Below are 10,398 nucleotides of genomic sequence, written 5' to 3'. Positions count from 1 at the left end.
GGAGAGGATGTAGGACTCGGGAGCTATAATAGGTTTGGTAACCAGGCTAACTTGAAACATCCGACAGTTTTCAAAATGAGTTGCTGGAGTAAGACTAACATTTTTCTTGTGCATCTCATTACCTGGATGTCTACTCAGCAACATACAGTACATGTAGTTCATGGCTCGTATTTTTTCAAAGTATCAACTTTCAGAGACAAGGGCAGCTAACCTGGTGAAAATTTGAGCAGCCTGTTGTTCAGCCCTCCGTCTCCATCCACCACGTACATTTCTCCCTTAGCGTTGAAAGCCACGTCTGCAGGTTGGTCGAACTGTACCGGGTTCTTCCCTGTCCCTGCCTGCCCCGGCGTACCCAGGACATGTAACAGTGTGCCGTTCCTGTCAAAGGCTTTAACAGTGTGACCCCAGGGCCCTGTGTAGAGAAGTAGAATGCATTAATAAACAGTAAACAGGCACTTAGCCCCTTGGCCAATTTGTTTGTTTTTCAACCATTCTTTATTTATGAAAGCTCAAATTGGCATGCAAGCCACTTTTCATTGAGGTGATGAGGGAAGAGGTAAGGGTTAGACAAAAATATATCAAGATAAAGTTTACATTATTCAAAGTCCTACTAAAACACATTTTACATATACATGGTACAAAATACACTGACCAGTTTGGTGATAGTATGATTTTTATCAAAACCACCCAGATATTGACCAACATTCTGTCAGAATGTCAACATTCATGATCTCAGAACTCACCACTGCCCACATCAGTGACCCATATCTGTGCATCAGCTGATGTCTTCCCTGCGGGAATGTGCACCCTGGTCCCATGGGGCATGTCGATTTTCTCTGTCTCCCAGCTACGCAGGAACGTACCATCCTCCGAGAACACATTCATTTTGGTGCTGACATTGCCTCTCTGGAATAAAATCAGAACACGTTAAATATCTTTTCAGTGGGGGAAACCACAAAGGCAAGAGTAGCATCAGGAAAAAAGGTTTTCCTCTTGGCCCAGAAAAGGCAGCCTGGCAAGCTAGACTGTGCCGCTTTTTCCAGAAACCCCAGGGGAAAAACAGCCATCAAAGGCTATGCAATGTGATGTTGATACAAAGCAATGAGGGTGAAAAATCAAAATCCTTAAATATTGTTTATTCACTTGTAAACACTCCTACAAGTTCAAGTTTTGGGGCCTCAAAAGGCACACACCTGTCAGCAGAGCCACCTAGCGACTCAGCTCATACTTGCAGTTTCCAAATGATCATGCAGCACAGGTCTAGATCTGTTCAGGCTCGGCTGTTTGCAGCTTTGCTTTGAAGTATATATAAAACAAGTATGCTATATTTCGAATCGAAGGTACTATGCTGCCATCAGCGAGGTATCGACAATACTTATGATCTTTACAGGACCGCAAAAATCGATAAATCGTTACAGTAAAGTAGCGTAAATCTTCTTGTTGTTTGTACCTGTGCCACGAAGACTTCGTCCACATTCCCACCAACCAGCACGCCTGTGCTGAACTCCTGTGCCTGGAAGTGTGAGGGAACCAGCGGCCATGTCGGAACCAGCTTGTAGACCGGTGATCTGGACGGACTAACGATTCCTAGGAGCAAGAAACACACAAAACTTCGGCAAACAGATTCACAAGTTCCACAGGAAGCCATCTTGCCCTTTGGAAGGAACCAACCTGTTATAGGGGGACATTGTCAAGGACATAAAGTAATTTGACTAATGTCCTTGTAGTACTAGTAAGTAAACATTTGTCATGAAATTTGTGTATCTGGATGAAAATATATAATTGTAGATTGTGTATTATTTCGTCAAAGGAAGATATTTTCTCGACTTTGACTGACTTAAACATTTGACCCCCATATGCAAAGTAAACTAGTCCAACCTGTGTCGTCAGGCTATTTTGTGCACCATAAAAAACGGGACCATTTTCTTTTATCTCTGCATATATAGATGGTTCGTTGGCCGATTAGAGAATTATTCACCTCAAGAAAATAATTTTCACCTTAAAATCATTTTATGGTTTTATTTTACCGAATCTACGAGCATAACAACACATGTATTGATGACGTAGTACACATCAACATCTGTTGTACATTTTCTGAGCTGGAGCAAGAAGACGGAGGTTGCCACGTCTAGAGCCTCGAATTTGGCTGCAAAATGCCGAGCAACGAAGGCGGGCAGGGCAACAGGGACAGGAAGCTGGTATCAGGGCCTTCCTTGGTACACTCCTTCACCAGATTTATCAACAAGAGCGAGCGCTGTGCGGATATAATCTGGATTGACTACGAGGGGAAGAGAGTGACTTACACCACCGACCTCAGACCGGGCGAGTTTTTCGATGTAAACACCTTCGTGGGGCATCCTTGGATTTTCAGAGACAGTATTTCGAGAGACAAGCTCACGGTCAGATGTAAGGAGGTGTACTTTCCTACACCTTGGAACGGAGACTGGCCACCACAGAGGACAACCATCAACATTGGCATACCAGGTAAAAATAATAAGGATTTAACGTTATAAATTTCTCCAGGAACGTCTTATTATTTTGAGATTTTGGCAACGTAACAGGGAAGATGTCGTTTGGTGAAAGTGCTGGATTGTCTGAGGGGTGGTCACGGTCTTGTTGTTATTGGGAAGTATATTGTATCCTATTTGTACATGACGTGACAGACTTGTTATGTGCAAAATTGAGAAAACGTTCAAGGGGGGTGTGTACTTTTCATGATAGGTATTAAGGGAAGATATTAATGGTTATGTGGTAACAATTATAGCAGAATTTTTTTGTTACGGCATGTGAATGTTAGAAAAATCTGTTAGGTCACTGGCAGTTCCTTTAAGATACACTTATTGCCCAGGTTCCGGTGTATCGCATGCTCAAGGGGCTGGTAAAAAAACACCCCTAATTTGTCCTGTGGAGAACGTTTACAAGGCTAGTTAACATTACTAACAATTAGTAACATGTCCTTTTCCCTGTCCAGTGTACACATTACGAGAACGTTGCTCGCAGGTCATCAGACGGCTGGTGCCAAGGTCGCAGTATGACCTTCTGGAGATTCCCAAGACTCTCAAATTTGAGCTGGACGAAGTGGACGATGCAATAAGAATCTCATGAAGACATGAAGACATGACATCCCAACAACATCCTGTCTATGTGTGACAATGGAAACAGGAAGCTTCAACAATTCTTGTGATTGTCCTGTATGCACAGAACAATGAAAACAGGATGTGATAAGTTAACAGCATCCTGTGTGCGCCCAACAAGGGAATCATCCCTCCGAGTTCTGCACTGTGAGATCAATATGTCATGAGTACATCTACTCTAGATGTGATTTTGAACTTATAATTGGTTAATGCATATTGATTGAATGATTTGTCAGTATTTGTAATACATTGTACATGTATTTAATTGATATTGTATCAGTGAGTGTTATTGTAAGAAGGCTTAGTTAAATACCACCTGCATTTGCAGGTTAGTGCAGGTAAAATTGGAGCTGTGCTGGTATTTCTGATGTCTACCTGTTCCTAACCTGCACTAGTCCAAGTACTAGGCTTATACACAAATGTAGGTGTATGTGGAGAATTTTATTTGCTCTCCTTTGAAGTCGAAAAGAAATAATGTCATGGCTTTTAGTATGATCCATACTTTCTAAATTCTGAGTAGTGCAGGTAATTTTCAATTGTTACCTGCACCAGTGCAGGTATGCAGAAAAAAATATTCAAGCCTTGTAAAAGTACATGTAACTAAGTATTTCTTTGAACCTGTTGCAGGTACCACATATGAAGTATTACATGTTAGTGTGTGACAGTGTCTATTTAGAAAGTTGGTTTGGCACTTACCGGTATGACTTACTAGTATTTTGGTTCTTTCTAAAGATTATAAACCCTCACTGGTCACACGTCACAAAGGATGATATTCCTTGGAAGCACAAAGAGATGATCGTTGCAAGAGGGTTGGCAATATTTCTTCTTTTTTTTCTTAAGTCTGGAATTATTTAGTCAGTGATGTTAATGTAAATCAGGAGCTATGTTGTATGGTCCTCCATGGTAAGTCTGGTGGATATCCAGTCAAAGCATAGGTGGTAGGTTTACCAAATTTTTGTTGAAATCGGTGTTGCTTTACAAACCCTGTATGAACTTGGTTTACTGATTCATATCTACTGCATACTCAATCTGCTGAAAAAATACACTAAACACAAAGTTTGTACTTGGTGTACTGAAAATTCACCCCACCTTAAGTTGTCCTTCTACATGTGGGCATACCGATTAAGACACTACACATGTACTCAAAGGGGTCCAGAAGTTTGAAATTGTTGCACATAATGCATATGCTTGAAGGTTGTGACTTATAACTATAGTGTTAGCCCACCAAAGTCAAATCATCCAGGTTTTCTCTCAACATTAAAACTTCTCATATCCTGTACAGAGACTGATGCACAACAGTTGTAACACTTACAGTGTGCTGTAGACATCATGACTGTGTGTGTGTGGCAAGGTCCCAGATTTGTCTAAACAACATAATATATGAGATACCTATACCATAGATTTAGCCTGGATGCCAGCCTCTTTACTTTTAATATGCGCCCCTAGTCGCTTTCCTGTCAAAAAGACTCAGCCCATTTGTTCAGGATTTGAACAGGTGCTCTGATTGGCCAAACCAGAGCAGGGGTATACAGGGTTATCCAATCAGCAGAGGCCCCATCCACGCAGCTTGTGACAGTTGTCAATTACATATATAAAGCTAGAAAGGCTGTCATCCAGGCTAATGTAGATGTAAAGGTAAAGCTGAAGACAAACAGATATCTTACTAAGCCAGGATGTGTCAATATGGTATGCAATACAACACCAGTGTGGCTTATAGAGACATGTTATTCATTAAGGCCATTTGATTGATTGTACATTGTTGTTGCCAATGAATTGACTCGTTATTACATTGTATCATTTAGACAATCTGCAGTTATTGTTGTTGTTGTTTTTTTTTTCAAGGAAAATGTGTGCTTCAGTTCTTGAAATGATGAGTAAAGGAATATTCTAGCAATGGTTTGTATTGTTTTGTTTCATGGACATTGTTTCTTCCAGGTATGGCTATATGGGTTTGTCTGCCCAAATTACTTTTGGTTTCATGGTGGGTGGGAGGTGATTTAACAGTTGATTGATAGATACTAGGTCACCTGAAGGTGACCCAGAATGCAGCAGTCTGCTAGAGGACTACCGGTAAAGGTTTTTTGTTTGTTTCGCATAACGTTTAAACTTTTATACACAACACACTAGTTTTGTATGGTAAGTACAAGCTAGTGTAAGACTAGACTCTAAGGATTGAACTACTCACACCAGGAAGGACCCCTACACTTTGTGATAAGTGTGGTGGGATCTTAATGAGCTCAAAGTGTGGCTCTCCTCTAACATGGGACCTGCAGCTTTTCATCCCATCTGAAAGGATGTCCCTAAAGAAAGCTAGGTACTCATTTTTCACCTGAGTTGTGAGGAAATAGGTTTAAAGTGCCTTGCCCAAGGACACAATAGTGGGGCCTGCCAGGGATTTAGAACTCAAAAAGTTCTGATTTAACACCCCTAACCACAAGACCACCTTTATACAAATCAAGATAGCATTAATATATCAGGCAATAAACTTTGATGGAAGTAATGCAAACTACAAATGTTAAAGGCACCACATCCGGATATATTTCACATACTCATCACTGCATCACACAATTATTAACATCACAAAAACTGTTCAACAACATCATTATTTGTACATAGAAAAATATTTAAAAATGATCCGGAATGTCCAAGTTTACTGACTGCACTTGTTGGAAAATCTGTTCATTTACTGCATGTAACATTTTGGGAAGGCCACTCTTGGTATTCTTTGGTCCATCTTACCATCTTTCTATGGTCATAAATGTTTGTTATGATAGATACTAGTATTCACATGTTTATACTGAACAACATCATTTCTAGATACTGTATCTACTTTGTAAGAAATAAAACTGCAAAATTTCTGTTGCCTTGCAGATTTTTCACTGAACCTTAAGAAAAATTTCACCATCAAATTCTGGGGGTACAGAATTATATGCATAGAGCTAATATGTTTTCCACTTGCAGACAAGTACAAGAGTACAGACCAGTGCATGGCCTAGTCTAGCTTGATTGACAGATATTTAAATGTATGGAATACAATGTAACCTTTGAAAAAATGAGGATAACATATAATACATATGCAGCAAAAAGGTAATTTCAAACAAACTGCACAAGACATCAACTTTAAAAGCAAAGTAGCAAGGATGAAAATATACATAATATGATAAATTTGAACAAAAAAAATCACTTCCACATCCAGTTGTATTATAAGTTACGTGAGAATCAAAGTATACTGTGAGTAATAGCTGCAATTTTTGCTTTCAACCGATACATATGATACGAGTTATTAGTGTTGTATATTGTCCCATGTCTGAGTAACACCGTAAGAAATATGTATACAAATTCACCATTGCAAAGTCAGGTACAAATTAAGGTCACAGATACTCAGAACTCCATCATTCCAACCTTAGCCACTTCACATTGTTACCAATGCTGTAGAACTCTTTTTATGTACTGGGCACTAATTTTGCTATATTTGTAGATAGAACACTAGAAATGTATGTACAGAACTTCAAAACCTTCATTTGATATATAAGACTGGTTTCACAGTGGAAATTTAACAACCAAACAACCATGAACATGACTTTACATGTATTATTCTATAACACTTTTGTAATAAAATTTAACATACAAAAGTGTTGTTGAACGTTGGAATACTAGAAAGTTTGTGGCCCTGATTTTTCTAGTCAACTTGTTTTCTTTCCATTGTTTTATCCATTGCATTACATGACTTTACATAGGATTGGTCTAGTGTATTGGTATGATTGTGAGCCTGCAGTTCAGAACGTTGCCACTAGAAGGCAGGAGTGGGGCTGTCACCTGATCCATCCTTCTTCCCCCTCTGCCTGCGCAGCTGCACCTGTAACAAGAACAAAAAACAGATAACAATTATAAAGGTTCTGCTCCTCAGGCATTAATACAGTTTGATATACATGTAGAAGACACATACAGTTACTGATACATGTATATCCATGAAGACCTGCTATGAAGCTCTGAGGCAGTCAATGGCCAGTCTCAATAATGATTGCATATGTGCTAATATGGACCAATTATTGTCAGACTGAGAACTGCTTGTTACAATAGTGCGTGAGTTAGAGGTGTATGGCCACAAGGTCTATTAAAGGGAGGAGGCCCAATCAGCACCTAAGTGAGATTGTGCAATACAGGCTTATACTATATATAGGTTATGTGCTCCCTTAGATAAAACAGAAATGCCCCACCTGTAGCTGCAGCTTGTTGGTGAAGAACATGCTCTTCCAGCCTACGTCTTTAGCCAGGTCACGCATCTCTTCTGTCACGTTCTCACAGTGGCGCTCATACACATGCTCCCACAGCTCATCAGAGTTACAGATCTGAAAAGTGACAGAAATGGGCAACATAATTCAATACCCAAGTGTTCGAGTATGGTGTGGATCTGAAAAGTGACAGAAATGGGCAACATAATTCAATACCCAAGTGTTCGAGTATGGTCTGGAAGTATTTGTGTACGTGTCTAATAATAGCTTTGTTTGCATGGGAGGTGATTTTGATAGGAAGGTCATGCCTGAAGGTGATCCAGCATGTACCAGCTGTAGGAAATGGAGTATGTGGAGGAATTCAGGAAGTGGTGTAATACCTGATTAAAGTACATCAGATTAAAAAAAAATTTAGGTCCCTTGTCAGTGGCCGAACCAAAAGAAGGCTACGATCGGCAGGTTTTTGTTTGGATAACCAGAAACACAACATTTTCTTTAATACATGTACACTACTTAAATACACTACTACCTCTCTGAAGAGCTTGTTGGTCTGAGCGAGCTGAGAGATGTCCTCCAACTCAAGGTAGGACACCAGGAAGATCAGCATGGGCTTTGGCACACGTGTGATGAAATCAACATGCCCGCGGCACAGCCCCAGGGCGTGTTCCAGGGTAGGCTCACCGAACACCCTCCGCACATCACCTGTAAGCAACAACAACAACATCAGTCATACATAAGGCTCCAGGCTTAGTGTTTTTTAAGGTGGGTCTTAATGATAGAAATTCATTCATGCATATTACCACGACCAGACAGAAGAAGAACCAAGATGCTGCAGCTAGCCTGTGTTACACAATCACTCACTGTCAGGGGCTGATTGGGCCTCTTCCTGAGAGCTTGTGGCCATACCTCTTACACTCCAGAGAACCATTTCCATTTCCTGAACTACAGTAACCAATAGGAACTTAGGGTTTGCTTATCACTATGGAAATCGGTCCAATAGGAACTCATGATTCTCTGTCACTATGGTAACCATGCGAGCACACATGTATACATCAACAGGATCAAGATGTTTCCAATTTTCCTGACTTAGAGATGTTGGCCCATAAAAGGGCTGCTAGAATTAGTACAAAGGCTCACCCTGGACCCTATCATCGTTGAGGAAGTCATCATGTGATTCTCTGATCTCCCCGGGGAAACATCTCCGCTCATCTCCCTTCCTCAGGGTAATTCTCCACCATCGCCAGATTACCTAGTAAAAAAAACATCACTGGTTAGTTAATAATGATTGGTGAAGTTAATCATCAACGTCTGGTTACCGGTACTAGTTGTGTGCACTAGTGACTCCTATGTATGCCTGATTATCGTAATGCTATCATCATGTGAAATTTTCCTCTTAGGCCACACGGTACCAATTTGATCCGTTGGTTCCCAGATTTTTTCACGAAATCAATGAAGCAGGTGGAACATCAACAACAACAAGAAAACGGGTCTTTAGGCATTCTGTGATATAACCTCAAATTCTACCATAGGAGCCATAAAGTCAACATACCAGGCTTGGGATAAAGCTTGTGTTACTAATTTCAGTGTTTTTTAAGACATTGCCATTGCCATTTGTAAGAACCTCGCATGTACATCCGAGTGTACAAAACAGCCCCCAAACCAGTCCAGACTGGATTCAAAGGACATTCAGTAGAGATGTCATTGAATATCATTGTACCGTGTAGTCAAGTTTCACATACCCACTCTTGTACAGACTGTACATGACATACTATACCAGTTACCCCATAATTGCATTTTTCCTTGTTTCCACAACAAGACAGAAATTCCTGCAGTGGTCAAGTGCAACGATATGCACCTCTAAAAGCAGTTCTAAAAACACCTGCTAACACTTGAAGACAAAAACAAATACATAATACATGAAGTGTATATACCACACGTGACGTCACCCTTCTGTTGACCTTTTCAACAAAGGAAACGTAATAACCACCGACATGTTGGACAGACATTCCCAAAATAAATCAAACTCTAACATTTGGCAAATGTCAGCATGACAATGAGAAGGTTATGATTCTAATGTCGTGAATGTTGACCCTTTTGGATCACCATGGTAACAATCTGAAGGTGGAAATTGCAAAACATGGCATTGATGTTTACGATACTCTCCAAAGAAATGAATACAGGCTGTTTGTGGCCAGATAATAGCACAGAAAACCACCCTAAATAAACAAGAGACTGACCTTCTTGTTTGCAATAGCCATGAAAAACCTATCAGGGCCAAATTTCACCAAGTATTAAAACAAGTTGGCTTAGGAGCCTGGGTTTAGATAATTTGGTGTTTTCGGTGTTTAGAGTTTGTTATGCGTAGCCAAGAAACTACAGGATATATTTGTTAGCTTTTTGGCCTCTTTAAATTTCTTAAGACACTCTCAAATGTCTGAGTTTGAACAGGTGTATGATCTCATGCGTAGTTGAACTTGCAAGTCAACTATGCGTTACTGTACTTTGTCGTTTGTCATGCGTCATCAAAAGGTTCTAAAACAATCGTTATCCGTTCACACAACTCTAATTTGAAGCTCTATAAACTTCTAGTAATAATGACATTTCTGCGAATGATGGCAGTATAAGCTTGACGTAGTTTGCCGAGACCATGAAAATATTATGCGTGCTAGACCACGTAGGCACTTTGTTTTGATTTCGAACTTCCGCAGACGGGAATGAAAGGGTGGGAGGGGGCGCGTTGGGCGGTACGGTCTAGTGCTAAATACGCGAGCTTACGACGAAGACTATGACTTAAAAAAAACTGCAGCCCTGTCCACAGACTCTCGGACGCGTACTCACCTCTTTAGTGGTGATGAGGAGTTGGCAGTAGTCCTTGGAAGGCGCGGGAGCCTGGTCCGCCATTTCCAGCAGCACCCCATCTCTCACTAAGGACGCCATACTGGTTGCCATCTCACGTCATGCGCGAGAAACGTCGAGACTTCCAGACACAATTATTACATCAAAATGATACGGGATTCTTTTTCTTTTTCTAG

At 40.5% G+C, this 10,398-nt stretch overlaps 3 protein-coding genes across 3 annotated transcripts in view; 1 reads left to right on the top strand and 2 right to left on the bottom strand.

Moving 5' to 3' along the window:
* LOC109477778 (NHL repeat-containing protein 3-like) overlaps window positions 1–1,694 on the bottom strand; it is a 3,284-nt gene extending 1,590 nt beyond the window's left edge. The window contains exons 1-3 of the mRNA XM_019779166.1: window positions 1,451–1,694; window positions 744–906; window positions 212–412 (exon numbers count right to left, since the gene is read on the bottom strand). Of these exons, the coding sequence (XP_019634725.1) occupies window positions 212–412; window positions 744–906; window positions 1,451–1,648 (562 nt within the window). The 5' untranslated portion in view covers window positions 1,649–1,694. The remainder of the gene's footprint in view (window positions 1–211; window positions 413–743; window positions 907–1,450) is intronic.
* A 184-nt stretch (window positions 1,695–1,878) lies between these two features.
* Window positions 1,879–5,025, top strand: LOC109477791 (von Hippel-Lindau disease tumor suppressor-like). The gene is made up of 2 exons (XM_019779181.1): window positions 1,879–2,484; window positions 2,972–5,025. Exons 1-2 carry the CDS (start codon window positions 2,154–2,156, stop codon window positions 3,103–3,105), a joined length of 465 nt encoding a protein of 154 aa, XP_019634740.1. The 5' UTR covers window positions 1,879–2,153; the 3' UTR covers window positions 3,106–5,025.
* Window positions 5,026–5,649: 624 nt separating this feature from the next.
* LOC109477786 (F-box only protein 36-like) lies at window positions 5,650–10,377 on the bottom strand. Its single transcript, XM_019779176.1, has 5 exons — window positions 10,205–10,377; window positions 8,504–8,615; window positions 7,896–8,068; window positions 7,352–7,483; window positions 5,650–6,990 (listed from the first exon to the last, which is right to left on the bottom strand). The coding sequence occupies exons 1-5, from the start codon at window positions 10,313–10,315 to the stop codon at window positions 6,925–6,927; spliced, it is 594 nt and encodes a 197-aa protein (XP_019634735.1). The 5' UTR covers window positions 10,316–10,377; the 3' UTR covers window positions 5,650–6,924.
* Window positions 10,378–10,398: the final 21 nt, after the last annotated feature.

The sequence above is a fragment of the Branchiostoma belcheri genome, unplaced genomic scaffold (genome assembly GCF_001625305.1).
Source record: "Branchiostoma belcheri isolate BF01 breed outbred unplaced genomic scaffold, Haploidv18h27 scaffold41, whole genome shotgun sequence".
NCBI classification, from domain to species: Eukaryota; Metazoa; Chordata; class Leptocardii; order Amphioxiformes; family Branchiostomatidae; genus Branchiostoma; species Branchiostoma belcheri.
This window is presented reverse-complemented; position numbering and strand designations above follow the sequence as displayed.